The following is a 15,727-nucleotide window of genomic DNA, read 5'->3' on the forward strand; positions in this document are numbered from 1 at the left end:
TATTTATTTTTAACATTCTTTTCTTCTTAAATTTTGAGTTCTATATTTCCCCCATACTTCCCTTCCACCACGCCACCCATGGAGAAGGCAAACAATATGATATCAATTATACCTGTGAAATCATGTAAACCATGTTGTTACAATATTTTAGACAAGCTTATGCAGCAGAGTCACAAAATGATTTTCTTGCCTATTCTGAAAGTAATGGAATCAGTTCTGTGTTCCTGGTCAGATACTGAAATGAGAAACCTTTGGAGAATCTTGAGGCCAGATTTTTCCTCAAGGCAAAATCAGCTTGATTTTTCTTTTGCATTAACTCAAGCTAAAAAATGACATCTGTTTTATTTCCTTCTAGGAAAGAGAACGTTTAATGCGCTCAAAGAGACACAAAAGACTGTCAAAACTGCCAAAGGTGAGATATGCCATGCCTTGACCATCGTCTAGAGGGGGGTCAGTCCTGATATACACCTGGTTGTGTACTGCCAGCTGAAGCAGTGCTCACGTCCCAGACCTTTGCTGAGGGAGGCAAAAGTAAATAAGATATTTGTGTTTAGAGATGCATCTTGGGGCAAGGAGAGGAAGAAGGAACAAGGAGCAAAGTTTAGCCTGTGGTTGGATCTATTATCCAGAAGAGTAGGTCAAACATCCTCTAAGGTCAGAGCCAAGAAAAGTTCACTACAATAAGGGAGCTACATTGAAGGGTTATAAAGGGAGCCATACAACCAAGTTCAGGGCAGCAGCTCCAGAGCTAGCGGGGTGGAGTGCAGAGGAGGCTAGGAAGGAATAGTGGGAGTATGGGAGGAATGGAGAGGGAACATTCTGTCTAGATTAAGTTCAGGAAAGAAGCATGGAGAGAGAAGTACACACTGCCCTCAGATCATAGTTTGTCTAGCACATAATCACTATCAAAGACTGTTTCATTTTTGGATGTGGGGGTGGAGGAGGTTGGGAAAAGATGGTTTGATAGCATGGTATGTTGATGCTGGCAATCCTATCCACTCTCCCTCCTCACTCAGATGTATCTTTACCACTATAGGTTCAGACGCAAATTCTCATGAGAGAGAAAATTTTGCAATTTATCCACTTTAATGGCTTTGGAATTCAGATTTACCATCTTTTTGTGCTAAGGGTGCATTACAGACATAGATATCCTCACAGTCCTTGGGATTTCTGAGAGGTGATTTGGTGAGTCTCGTGTTAGGACTTGCCTGCTGCCTTCAGTTTTATAAAGTGGATAGAAATTATGATGTCTTTGTGCTAAGAAAGAAATGAAAAAGTCATGGAAAATGCCTAATAGACTAAACAAGCAAATTTCTGCACCTGTCAGATGGTTCTGGAGCTTCCAAGATGTCAGAAATAAACACAAATTATTTTGTCATGTTATGTGACCCAGTTCTTATTATATACTGGTGACATTCTTACTTAAATGATATGTCTCTAAGTCTCAGGGTACATGAACTTACATTTCAGAATTTAAATCATTGATACTTTGAAGTGATTAAAATTTTATTCCTTCAGCTTTATGTCATGAAATAGGTTGGTCAGAATGAGCCCTACTATTCCTTAAAAATGAGGTGTGTGTGTGTGTGTGTGTGTGTTGTAGGAGATAGAATTCTTCTACAAAATACCTTCCATTTTCCTGAAGCTCATCTCATAACAACAGAGTCCCAGCTGATAGAACGCCTTGGGAGGGATGGGCATACTAGTCATTTCTGCCTACTCAGCCAACCTCTTATCTTACAGGACTTTATTGATAACCTAAAGTAACTACTTGGAAACTTCTAAACTAACAAGATGTTAGTGTAGACTCACAAAGAAGCAGAAGCTATGTAAATATACTCTGTTTCATTAGCCTCCTTGACTGGATGGTATACTTCAAGGTTGCCTATTGAAGTTTTTGGTTGATACTCTTGGGATATCCAACAGAGTTCCTTCTACAGCATGGAGTCTTAATCATATTTCTGTCCCTTTGGCAATTTATGATAGGCCCCTTCACTGTATAACATTTTAAAATGCATAACACAATGTCAAGAATACCTGTATTTAGGTTATTTATTAAGTCTATTTCATGAAGATAAAATCCAAGATGCAAGAAAAAAGTTGGTATTTCTAGTTGTGTGAGAAATATATTGGTCTGTGTTGATCATCAGAAGGAGTTGACAATCAATTGAGAGTTGATTGAATCAAGTACAAATTTCTGTTATTTAGCTTCAGTTAGACTCTGCTGCACAGCAATGGTTGTTCATTTGTTTTCTGTCATGTCTGACTCTTCATGATCTCATTTGGGATTTTCTTGGCAAAGACACTGGAATGGTTTGTCATTTCCTTCTCCAGCTCATTTGACAGATGAGGAAATTGAGGTAAACAGACTTAAGTGCCCAGGGTCATCTAGTTAATATCTGAGGCTGGATTTAAACTCAGGTCTTCCTGACTCCATGCCCAATGCTCTATCCACTGCAATATCCATCTAGCTGCTCCTAGCAATGATGGTCATCATCTGTTATTGACTCTCTGACACATTCTTCATGTTGTCCCTTCTAAATTTCCACTTGAGCTCCTAGCAGCCTATCTCTACACTCAAATCCTTCTCTCTCAGTCTATGAGAAAGCCTCCTAGTTTTCTAGCAAGATGGAGGCTACCATAAAGGAAGTCTATTATTACCCCATTTTCATCAGTCCTAAACTGTAAACTCCTTTTGGCCAAGGACTACATTTATTTTTATCTTTGTAGCCCTGAACCTAAGATAATGCTTTGCTTATTGTAGACAGAAATATTTTAATTGAACATGAATTTGCTTACTGTGTCGTTCGAGAATACTTACATTTTGAACTTTGATGAAACCAGGAGGCCATCATGGGGTTATTCTACACACTGGCGAGATTTTTTTTCGTTCTTCAGAATATATCTGTTCAGTGTTTTGGAGGCCTTCCTGTCCACCTTTGAATACTTTGTGACTAGCGTAGCACTTAGACATCTGTCATCCTTCAAATTTCCTACATGAACAGCCCACCTCGTTTTCTGATCATAAATGCAACGAAGGACATTTCATGAATGTGATTCAATATTAGTAACATGCTGTGACAAACTTCTGTCAATCTTAGTGGGGGGGGAGCTCTGAAGAGAGTGGACACCTACATCATCATGTGTCCTTCCAGTTCTCTTTGGATGACACAGGAATTTTATTTTTTTTAAAGTGTGTTATTTTCTGATTAACAGCCATTTAACATAACCAGAAAATATTGATTTTGTGAAAATATTTGTATAATATATTGTATAAATATTTGTATCCAAATATTTGGATTGCTGAAAGACCTCTACTATTTCCTTTTTTATTGCAGTATTTTTTTTTAGTTTTTAATTTATCCCGCTCCTAGTTCCTTTCTCCTTCCCCCAATTTAGGAAAAAAAGAATACTCTTCTAACACATATGCATTATCAAAGAAAGCAAATTTTGACATTAGCCATATTCAAAAACCTGCCTCATTCTGAATATGTATCTATCACCTCTTTATCAGGAGGTAAGTAGCTTTATCTATGACCCTCCAAAATTGTGTTTTATAATTTTATTATTCAGAATTCTTGAGTCTTTCAAAATTGTTTTTCTTTATAAGATCATTATAATAAATTTTTTCCTCCTAGTTCTGCTTGTTCACTCTTTATTGGTTCATTTATATCTGTTTTCTCTGAAACCTATTTTATCACTTTTTTATGGTGAAACAATATTAAATATTAAATATGAATTAAATTCATATAACACAAATTGTTTAGCCATTACCCAAATATTTGTGGTGGTTAGTTGTTTCAGTCATTTCTGACTCTTCATGACCCCATAAGGTTTTCTTGGCAAAGATACTAGAATGTTTTTCTTTTTTGCCATTTCCTTCCCCAACTCATTTTACAGAGGAAGATCTGAGGCAAGCAGGATTAAGTGACTTGCCCATGGTCACACAGCGAGTAAGTGTCTGAATCTGGATTTAAACTCATGAAGCCCTAATAGATAAAAACTTTCATGGTTTCTAGGGTTTTTTGCTATTATAAAAAGATTTATTATAGATTTATATATGTATATGAGACTTGTAGGATTCTCCCAGAAATCTGTGCCACTTAGAAAGAAACACAACCCCCCCCCCCCCAAACCTCAAAGTGAAACTGGAACATGCTGTTCCTCAGAGTCAGAATTACTCTCTGATGCTCTGAAGAAGACCAGTGCCACATGCCAAAATGTAACTGGGAAACTCAGCAATGAAGCCAAGCATCTTCCTTGTGGATACTGAGGTGAAATCCGGTCCTGAATCATGCTTGTCTTTTAATTCAGCAGATACTTATCGACCATTCACTGTGCACACCTTTGTGCAAAGCATCTTGAAGGATGCATAAAATGATCCCCATCAAACTTAAAGAGCACAGAAAATAAGAAAAGCTAGTCATAAATACTGTTACTGCTACTGCTAACTCACTTCTTACATCATGAAGCACATACATGATCTAGTTAGATCCACAGAGCCCTGCAAGATAGTAATGAAAACATCACCATTCTTGTTTTATTTTGTTTCCAAATCATTTGTGCAAATATTCATACATTCTTTTAAAGTAGATCATTTTGTTCTGATACAGCAAACACTTTGATGTGGCAAACATTCCCAAGAAATATTGAAATAAACCATTTGTACATTCTTATATATACATTTATACATTCAGAGATGTAGTCTCTGAATTTCAATTTGAATCATTTCAGCAGGCATTTCTTAATTACCATCTTTATGCCAGACTCCATGTTACAGAAGGGTGACCAATTAATAAAAAAACAGGAATTTATCAAGTACTTACTATGTGCTAGGAACTATGCTAAGCCTCTGAATACAAAAACTAGAGTGAACTGGCACCTGACCAGGAGAACAATTGTGTTCTGACATGGGATAAATAAATGCAAATAAAAAGAAATAAAAATGATTGGGGGTAGTGGGGTTATGGGGAGAGCAATCCCCAAGGTTTACTGATAGTTACCAGACAGCAGCAATGCATCCTTTACCTTTGGCTGTATGGTACTAACATTGATGACTGTCTTTGATCAGTTTTTTTGCCATTACATGTTGGCTTTGATTATATTGCTGTAGTCAGTGTGTATAGTCTTGTTCTCGTCACTCTATATTGCTTCATGTTAGTCTCCATTTCTCTGAATTTTTCATGTTCATCATTCCTTATGACATAGTAATATTTAACTTGGATCATAGATTTAGAGCTGAAAGGGACGTTAGAGGTCAGCTAGTTCAATCCCCTTATTTTAAAAATATTTTTATTAATTCTTAATTTAAAATTTTATATGTAATTAATTATATATTAACTTAGTTATTCTTTCATCATATATTTTATTAAATATTTCCAAATTACATTAAAAATTTTTTAACATTGATTAAAAAAATTTGAGTTCCAAATTCTCTTCTTCCCTACACCCACCCTCACCCCTAGAGAAAGCAAAGGAAAATGATATCGACTATGCATGTGAAGTCGTGCAAAACATATTTCCATGTTAGTTAGCCATATCACAAAAGAAAACACATGCACAAGAAAAAAAAATTTAGAAGCTTAAAAAAGTATTCTTCAGTCTTCACTCAGAGTTCATCAATTCTCTGTTTGGAGATGGAGAGTACAAGCGTCTTATTTTACATATGAAGAAACTGAGGTCCAGAGAGGAAAAGCCTTTTGCCCAATGTCACATAGATAGTAAGTAGTAACTTAGGACCACTAGGTGAAATTTACTGAGAGAAAAATGCAGCTTCATCTATGGAGGAGCTTGCCACTAATCAGAGTGACCTGAAAATGAGATCGACTGTTTCATGTAATAGTTAATTGCCTATAACTGGATGGGTTCAAGTCCTGACTAATGACTACTCTTCAGGGAGTGATTCTGGAGTCAAAAGATCTGGCTTCAAATCCTAGACTGCAAATTGCTAGCTGTATGACCTTGGACAACTCATTTACCTCTCCAAACCTCAGTTCCTTTTTACATCTAAGGGCTGGTACTGGATGGCCATGCAGATCCTTTCCAGTTTGCTCCTAATACCCTTGAAGTACTTTCCAACTTAAATTCTCCATTTCTTCTTAACAGGGGTTGAGTAATGGCTCCTTTGACAATGGTTTTTGTTTGGTTTGGTTTGGTCTGGTCTTGACTTGGGATTTTATTGTTATAAAGAACTCTTTGGAGAGATCACTCCTTCCTTAAATGTAAGTCAGCATTTGTTATTCAACTTCAAGTCAGAATGGGTTGTCTGCGTGCCTGAGAACCTAAGACTTGCCCAAGGTCACACATACTGAACGTGTCAGAGATGGCACTTTAACTCAGATGACCATGACTTCAAAACCAGCTCCTTATTCATTACCCCTCACGGTCTCCCAAGTCTACTTTTAAGAACAGTTATTTTTCTCTTTTAAGATTTGTTTTGCTTAAGTACCTGCCTAAAGTTAAAACAGGATAAAAAATTCCCAGTTATGCCAGTTGCATAGATGCAAAAAGGGTTTAGAGGGAATTCTTGAAAATCTCCATCCCCTTCTTGCTTCCTTCTTCTCCAGTACAAATAAATAAGCAAACAAAACCCCTCATTTTTCCTTCAGTATCTAATGGAGACAGAACACCCTAAGCAGGTTACCGTTGCTAGAGTCGCTTTCCGCGGCACCCATCTGTAATCCCCATGGAGAGGTTTCAGAGCATTGAGTATTACTGTTGACAACCTGCTCAGGTCTTTGTGAGGTGAAAGTTGGGGAGGAGCTTAGAGCCCTCCATGTGAAAAGGCACCTAACAGAGAAAAAACCCTTGCAAGGGATAAGCCTGGGTGTTCTTCTTTATGACAATCCTGCCAGCAGTAAGACCACACAAATTGGTTAATTGCATGCCAGACTGGGCTCACTGTATGCCAGTCATTCCAAGAGCAAGCATCTTTTCTGATTCAAGTGTGCTTTCAGCCATTTGCATCAGTTCCCAGAACTTTATAGCAGACCTCTAAGCAAGCAGAATTGCAAGGGATGCATATTATAGGATAAAGAAATAATGATAAGGACATGGGGGAGAGACCGGAGTTTGGGGATTAGTTTCTTCTAAATTGGCCATGAAATAATCGAAAGAAGATTTGATCCAATTATGTGGCTTTTAGAAAAGAGCATACGCTAAATTAACAAGTGCTTCTCAAACATCTTTGCACTATGGAATATGTCCTGTTTGTATTGTACTTCTCATTTTTCCTTTGTCTGTGTGCCCTGGTGTGTTTGTATTTTTCTGGCTGCCAAGAAATGACCTATAAACACGAAGGTAAGAAGCCCTATGTACATGGTTGGGGTTGGTGGGGTGGGGTGTGTGTGTGTGCTTTCTGTGTTTCAGTGAAATGGTATTAATTTGATGTGGCAGCTTTTTCCATTAAGATAGACTTGGTTGATATAAGATACACAAAAGAAAAGGGGACACAAATGACCTCAATAGAAATGAAGAGTTTGTGTTCGTGTGTTGTATGCCTGCCTCTTTGTCCATTTACTGTGCTAAGAATTTTCGCATCAATACATGTCAAGTGTGGATGGTGAGGGAAACCATTTTGTCAGCCATTAAATTTTTTTTTTTTTTACTAATGTGCATTTTTTTAAAATGGGAACAAATCTAGGACAAGACATTGATTTATAGCCTGAAATGTTTAAAGAAAATTAAAGTTCAAATGATATTAATACTGTGGGGAAAACCTAGTAGTCTATTTACAAAGATCAGAGAACAAATATTTATTGAATGTACCCAGAATAAGGTTAATGTTCAAATTATGTAAGTATGATTTGGATTTTGAAACATTATTTAAGACAGTTTCTTCTCAAAAAGTTGTTTGCCTCTTTAAAGAGGATTTGTTTTCTAGGAGAGCTTTACTTTCAAATACCATTTGCAAATTGTAATGTACATAATTGGAAAATCAAGATGAGACCAAAGTTACTTTGTGTTTATAGGGCATTGAAGAGCATTTTAATATGCTCAATTCATATGAGTGGCCAAAGGAAATTACTTAGTTTATGTTTCAGCTTTCTTTGTAGGAATTTGGAGCCATAAGACTTGAATTCATATCCTAGTCCTGGAACTTAATAGTTGTGTGACCTTAGGTAAATTCCATGGGTTTTCTGATTCTCATTTTCCACATATGTGAAATTAGGAGATTGGACTAGATGGGTCTTAGATTCCTTCAAGATGTAAATTCCATGAGACAGTATTTGTTGCTAGTTTAGTTTGATTTGTCCCTGTCCCCCTTTCTATAAAATGAGGGGATCCCTTCCAACTTTTAATTCTCAAAGCCTATGCAAAAACTGGGGTACTCTCTGGTGACTTTTTGTTCACCCCATATAAAGAGACAGTTGCAAATATTCATGTCATAATAATATCCAAATCTCATGTATGAAAATTATTATTAACATGTAACTTTTGTTAAAAGTTTATACATATATGTACGTATTATACATTGATTTAATATTGTTCTGTACCTGAAAATTGAGTTCATTTTTGTTAAGGACTTAATTTTTATCCTTGAATGTCTATTATTTTAATTAACATAATATAATCTTTAAAATGTGTGAGTGCATGTTACATAATTATGTTTCATTTCATTTTATAGTTATGCTGTTTCAGTGATATCTATCTACATGCAGCCCTCCCTCACTGAAAACAAAAGTCAAGTGCAAGTCATGTCATTATTTCTCTGATGGCATGGTCTTCTTCGGTAATGAAGGACGAACACACACACATCTACATACATACATACATGCATATATATATATTACATACACACAGAGATATACACATAAATATATATTATATGCATGTGTAAAATATGTATGTATGCATATGAGTATATGTGTGTATATAGGTACACATACACATATTTAAATCTCCATGTCTTAGTCCTAGAAGTTAAAAATAGGGGCTTTTACTTCTTGGTAATTGAGTACTTAACCTTTAACACCCAGCATGGTTGATAGAGGTGTAATTGACGGTTAGGAGGGGAGACAACATGCAGTAATGGGTTGGAAAGTGTGTTCCTTGACAATGATTCATAAGGTTGTCATTAATGAATATAGCCATCTTTCTGCAGCCTGACAACTAGTCAGTGGAACAACAAACAGGGAAATGGTCCTTTGAGACATGGCAATTAGTGGTGTTTACAAGAAATAAAATACCCAGAGCATTTCAATGTAAAAAAAAAATGATGCTGCACTCCAAGATTATGCAGTTTTGAGAAAAATATTGATTTTATTAGCATGTAATTGCTGAACTACCAATTTTCTCCTCCAGAATGGCACTATTTTACATTCATGTAAATTACAATTTTTTGCTGCTTCTTGAAGCCATAGAAAAACAGTGCTTTTGTTGTTTTGCACTCAGTGATAAGTAAAATTGTTTTTCTTATTTTAAAAATCTGTTATGTATATGAAATTCATATATTTTCATGATTTGGATATATTTGAAGCCCATTTGTTGTTTTTTTTCATAAAGAGCTTAGTGTGTGTATATATACATATCCATGCTTTCCATCTAATTGTTAGAGGTTTAAAAATTGGCAACATATGTACATGTGAACCAGATCCCTCTTTTTTGTTACATGCTTTATATCCTAGAAATGGGGAGGGGGGACTGTACTTTTAAAATATTTGTGGATGGAAACATTGACTTGGTCTCAAGCTCATCAGCAGAAGACACATTTGCTAGAGTGAATACTCATTAGCCTAAGTCATATTAAAATGCTTGGATTCCTTGGGGTTGCTTCAGAGAATGCTATTGGATTTGTTACCTGCAGGATAAATGACTATAGCTAGTTTGTTTGTTTGTATGTGAATTTTTCTCTCCTATTGAAAGGAAAACACACAGTTTATTTTATTTGGTGACTGTCATGTTCAAAGCATTTCCAGTATACAATCCCATACTATTCCCTCCAAACCCTGCACATACAGTACCGGAGATTGTTTTGTTTGCTTTAAGGCAAAAGAAAGCCAGTATTTCACATGTAGTGAATGTCAAGGGAAGTCTTGAACTTAAGGTCACAATTAACGTACTTATTGAAGACCAGCTATGTAAACACAGAGAGGGACACGTAATATAATAGAAAAAAGTATTTGACATGGAATCAGGAAGACCTGGGTTCAAGTTATGCCTTATAATAAATTAGGTATTTACACTAACTGTGGGACTCTGAACAAGTTGTTTAATGTAACTGAGCCTCAGTTGCTTCATGTATAAAACAAGGGAGCTAGATTTTATGGTTTCCTGATCCCTTCTGGCTTTAAATCTGTGATCCTATTACATTGTTCTGAGTGCGGGGAATAGAAAGAAAAAAATGGAAAAAAGTTTCTGCCATCATATATTATTGATTATTTACATATATTATCAATACAAAATCAATACAAGGCAATTTAAAGAGGGAGGATGCAAGTAGTTGTTGGGCTAAGGAAGACTTTGTGCTGAAGATGATGCTTGAGCTGAGACCTAAAGATTTTAAGAGTAGGGAGTGTAGGGATGGTACTTTCCTGTCATGAGAGACAACTGGTGTTTCCCAGAGTAGTCATTCTTAGACTAGAATTTTAGAAGGTTAATACTGGAGGAAATCTCAGGGTGTAGAATGTTAGAGTGACCTTGAAGCATAGAAGGTGGGGTATGGCAGTTAGAATGGAACATAAAATGTAGCGTGTTAAAGCCAAGAAAGATTATATAACATAGTCTTTGAGAGAAAGATCGGATCTTAGAATATCCGCTGGCAGATCTGGTAGGGACCTGGGAACACAGAGTCATAGTTGTGGTAGGGTCATTAGAGGCTATCTGATAGGACCTTATCTTACACATGAATAAGATTAATCTCAGAAGAGCAGTGATTGGATAAGATATTGCAGTGAACTAGTGGAATTACTATAGTGGGATCCCAGGTCTCTTGACTTCTGAGTCAGTGCATTTTCCCTTTTACCCTTTTGGCTGCCATCTAATGTTTTATCTCTTTGAATACAGAAGTATCCCAGCTTAGTTGTGGAATGATCAGTCATGTTTCAGAAGCATTATAAATGGTTTAGAATTTACTTATTAAACTTTTCATTCTGGGCAAGTACTAAGTGACATGAAACCTAATGTTATATCTAATTCCTCAGTTCCTAAGATACAGGTTGGAAATACAGAGTCTTTGACTAGGAGTGTTTGATTTCCTTGTATTTGGGAACTTCAGATGGTTCAAGATGGGCCTCTTGGAAGGAATGAGATTGAGACTTGTGAAGGCGATTTTGAAGGAGATTAAAAAAAAAGATATTGCCTAAGGAGGATAGTGGAATATCCTAGATGGACTTAGAAAGCTGAGAGTGGAAAGAAATATAAGTAGAGATGGTTTTAAAAAAGGCTTACTCTTCAACTTGGATATAGCCAATCACAATAACATAGGACATGACTATATACAATCAATAATGAATCCATCAGGAAATAATCCATCTTGTCCAAACCCTTCATTTTTTTCAGATGAGGAAACTATGGCTCAGGGATGTTGAGTGATCTGCCCAAAGTCACGCAGGTAGCAAACATCAGAAGCAGGATTTGAATTGACAACCCAGTGGCTGGATGGCAACTTGTCTACTAAAATAATAGCATTTTATTTATTTTTCTTCCAATTACATGTCAAGACAAATTTTAGCATTCATTTTTACAAGAATTTGCATTCCAAATTTTCTCCCTATCTCTCTTTCCCTCTTCCTAAAATGATAGACAATTTGATGTAGGTTATACATGTATATCATGTAAAACATATTTCCATATTAGTCACAGTTGCAAAAGAAGAAACCTATCAAAAAGAGGAAAACAGGAAAAAGAATAAAGTGAGTAAAAAATATGCTTTGCTCCACATTCTGAGTCCATTCATTCTTTATCTGGTTGTGGATAGCATTTTCCTTTGTGTGTCCTTTGAGCTTGTCTTGAACCATTGTGTTGCTGAGAAAAGCTGAGTTATTCATAGTTGATCATCACACAATGCTGCTGACACTGTGTACAATGTTTTTGTGGTTCTATGTACAAGTTTTTCCAGATTTTTCTGAAATCTGCCTGTTCATCATTTCTTACAGCATAATAGTATTCCATTACATTCATATACCACAACTTGTTCAGCCATTCCCCAATTGATGGACATTCATTCAATTTCCAATATTTTGCCACTACAAAAAGGGTTCCTATAAATATTTTTGCACATGTAGGTATTTTCCTCTTTTAATGACAACTTTGGGATATAGACCTAGTAATGTTATTGCTGAATCAAAGGGTTTGCATAGCTTGGTTTCCCTTTGATCATAGTTCCAAATTGCTCTCCAGAATGATTGGATCAGTTCACAATTTCACCAGCAGTGCATTAGTGTCCCAATATTTATCATTTTTCTTTTTTTGTTATATTAGTCAATATTATAGGTGTAAGGTAGTACCTCAGAGTTGGTTTAATTTGCATTTCTGTAATCAAATGCGATTTAGAACACTTCTTCATAGATCATTTTGATTTCATCTGAAAACTGCCTGTTGATATCCTTTGACCATTTATCAATTGGGGAATGGCTTGTATTTTTATAAATTTGACTCAGTACTCTATATATTTGAGAACTGAGGACTTTGTCAGAGATTCTTGCTGTAAAGATTGTTTCCCAGCTTTCTGCTTTCCTTCTAATCTTGATTGGATTGGTTTTGTTTGTGCAAAAGTTTTTTAATTTAATATAATCAAAATTATCTATTTTATACTATGTAGTGTTCTATCTCATTTGGTCATGAAGCTTTAACTCACTTAACTTCTCCTTTAAAAATTTGGATGTCACATTCCTTGGTGCATATATGTTTCATATTGATATTACTTCATTGTCTATCTTTTAGCAAGATATAGTTTTCTTTCTTATCTCTTTTAGTTAGGTCTGTTTTTGCTTTTGCTTTGTCTGAGATTAGGATTGCTACTTCTGCTTTTTTTTTTTACTTTAGCTGAAGCATAATAAATTCTACTTCAGTCTCTTAGTTTTACTCTGTGTTTGTCATTTTGCTTTAAGTATGTTTCTTGTAAACAATATATTGTAGGATTCTGGTTTTTGATCCAGTCTGCTTTCGGCTTCCATCTTGTGGGAGGGTTCTTCCCATTCACAATCACAGTGATGATTACTGTGTATTTCCCTCCACCCTATTTTTTTCCTGTTTTTCTTCTCTCTCCTTTCATCCTTCTCCTCCTTGACAGTGTTTTGCTTCTGTCTGCTGCTTCCCTCAGTCTGCCCTCTTTCTGTCGTCCTCCCCACCCCTTTATTTGATCTCCACTCCTACTTTCCTGTCAGGTAAGATAGATTTTTATATTCAACTGATTGTGTATATTATCCCCTCTCTGAGCTAATACTAATGAGGATATCAAGCAAAGCCATTGCCCACCCTCCCAATTTTCTCCCCCACTCTAATATGTTTTTTGCACTAATGCATGTAAAATAATTTACTGATTCTACCTCTCCTTTCCTTCTGCACCTGTGTATTCCTTTTTCTCATCCCTTAATTTTTATGTCATTCCCTCAAATTCACCTTATGCCGGTACCCTCTGTCTGTCTATGCACATTCTTCTTTCTAGCTGGTACAATTTTTAAGAATTATAAATATCATCTTCCCATATAAGGATGTAAATGTTTCAGCTCCATTGAATCCCTTATGCTTTCTTACCCCTTTTTTATTTTTTAAGCTTCTTTTGGGTCTTGATATTGGAAAGCGAGTTTTTATTTAGTTCTGGTCTTCTTATAAAAGCTTAAAATCCTTCTGTTTTGTTGAATAGCCATTTACCCCCTTGAAGCATTATGCATAATTTCACTGGGTAGATGGTTCTTGGTTGTAATTCTAGCTCCTCTGTCTTCTGGAATATCATGTTCCATGATCTTCAGTCCTTTAATATTGCAGCTGCTAAGTCCTGTGTAATCCTGATTGTGGCTCCCTAGTATTAGAATTGTTTCTTTCTGATCACTTACAGTATTTTCCCTTTGTCCTAATAGTTCTGAAATTTGACTGTAATGATCCTTGGAGTTTTTATTTGGGGATCTCTTTCCTGAGGTGATTGGTGAATTCTTTCAGTCTCTTTTGCTCTCTGGTTACAAGATATCAGGGTGGTTTCCCTTGATAATTTCTTGAAAGATGTCTGGTCTCTGGAGGTTGCCTGTTTGCCCAGACCTACACCGAAGTATGTGGCAGTTCTCATAGCTGTAGTCTGCCCACTCCTCTGGCTATACTGAGGCATATGGGGAGTCCTGGTGTTGGCATTTACCTACTCCTCCACACTGGGGCTCAAGATTTCCCAGTGGTTTGCTGAGGTGGGGCTTGTTGTTGCTTTGCTGGGATGCTTCCTGTCCTGGACTACACTTCTCTTTTACCTGAGTGAGACAGACCTTCTATGCCAGAGTTTCTTGGGCTAAAAGATTGTTTTACCCCATCTTTTTGCTGGTTCTGCTATTTCAGAATTTGTTTTGGGGTACTATTTTATGGTTGTTTGGAGGTGAATATGGGAGAGTTATAGCAATTTACTGCTTACTCTGCCATCTTGGCTCCCAGAAGTCGCTGTCTGGGCTATATTATAAAAGACGTCATGCTCCATTATAGGCTATCTCTGAGGTCTCTTTCAATTCAGATTCTATGACTTTGGTAATGGTATCGATCAGATGTATTTAGTTTTCTCTAGCTTGTACTTGAATCAATCCAGGTTTAAATGGAGCTAGAGACAGAAGAAAATAATCTTTGATAATTTAGAAGCTACCTGAAATAACCTTTATTTAAGGCTTTCTGGATTTTTTTAGATTTTGAGGATGTCCCTTAAATTTTTTATGTCCTAATTGTCTGTAAACTAGGCTAACAATACTGGTCATTAATATCACTTATGAAATGCACTTTTGTGGGCATGGGGGAAGTTCATCATTGGATATTTGTAGACCAAGTGTTTTCCTTTGGATTCAAGCTATGAAGGTCATCTACTAACATAAAATTACTGGAAAGTGCAAAGATCATAGACTCAAAAGTGTTTTTAATAATAATACTCGCTAGCATTTACAAAGTGCTTTACATGTTATCTTATTTGATCCTTACTAAACGTTTTTGGGATATTACTTTTATTGTCCCCATTTTACTGATGAGGAAAGTGAGACTCAGAGAGATAAAGTGACTTACCTAGCTAACAGGTGTCTGAGGCAGATACTGAACTGAGGTCTTTGTGGCTCCATGTCTAACACTTGTGCAGCTAAGTGCTCCAGAAAGCCTTAGCGGAGACATGACAGGCCCTGGAAGGATCAGTGATATGTTAGTAGACAGACTGGGGAAACAGAGCAAGTAGAATATGTTCAGCAAACAAAAATATCTTTATTTTTCAATATGAGAAATCTGTCCGATGCTTGTTTCTTGTCTGAAAGTAGAACGATTAGAGTATTTATACTCTAGTTAGGCTATAGAGTAGATATAGCACTGAGCCTGGTTTCAGGAAATTGTTACTTTTGTTGAGTTCCTTCAGCCATGTCCAGCTCTCTGTGACTCCATTCTGTGGTTCTCTTGCCAGGATAGTAGAGTGGTTTCCTATTTCATTCTCCAGCTCATTTTACAAATGGAGAAAGTGAGGAAAATGGTGTTAAGTGACTTGCCCAGGGTCACACAGCTAGTCAGTGAAGAAGACCTGAATTCAAATCTAGCTTTAGATACTTACTAATTGTTGTATGCCAGGAAG

At 36.3% G+C, this 15,727-nt stretch overlaps 2 protein-coding genes across 6 annotated transcripts in view; both read left to right on the top strand.

Annotated features, from left to right (window-relative positions):
- JAKMIP1 (janus kinase and microtubule interacting protein 1) overlaps positions 1–15,727 on the top strand; it is a 252,553-nt gene that overhangs the window by 166,692 nt on the left and 70,134 nt on the right. For all 5 annotated transcript variants that reach the window (XM_072620189.1, XM_072620188.1, XM_072620192.1 and 2 more), the window contains one exon: positions 356–412. In XM_072620189.1, the coding sequence (XP_072476290.1) occupies positions 356–412 (57 nt within the window). The remainder of the gene's footprint in view (positions 1–355; positions 413–15,727) is intronic.
- LOC140511177 (uncharacterized) lies at positions 6,265–7,656 on the top strand. The gene has a single exon (XM_072620193.1). The coding sequence runs from the start codon at positions 7,194–7,196 to the stop codon at positions 7,380–7,382; it is 189 nt and encodes a 62-aa protein (XP_072476294.1). The 5' UTR covers positions 6,265–7,193; the 3' UTR covers positions 7,383–7,656.

Source organism: Notamacropus eugenii, chromosome 6, assembly GCF_028372415.1.
Source record: "Notamacropus eugenii isolate mMacEug1 chromosome 6, mMacEug1.pri_v2, whole genome shotgun sequence".
Lineage (NCBI taxonomy): Eukaryota > Metazoa > Chordata > Mammalia > Diprotodontia > Macropodidae > Notamacropus > Notamacropus eugenii.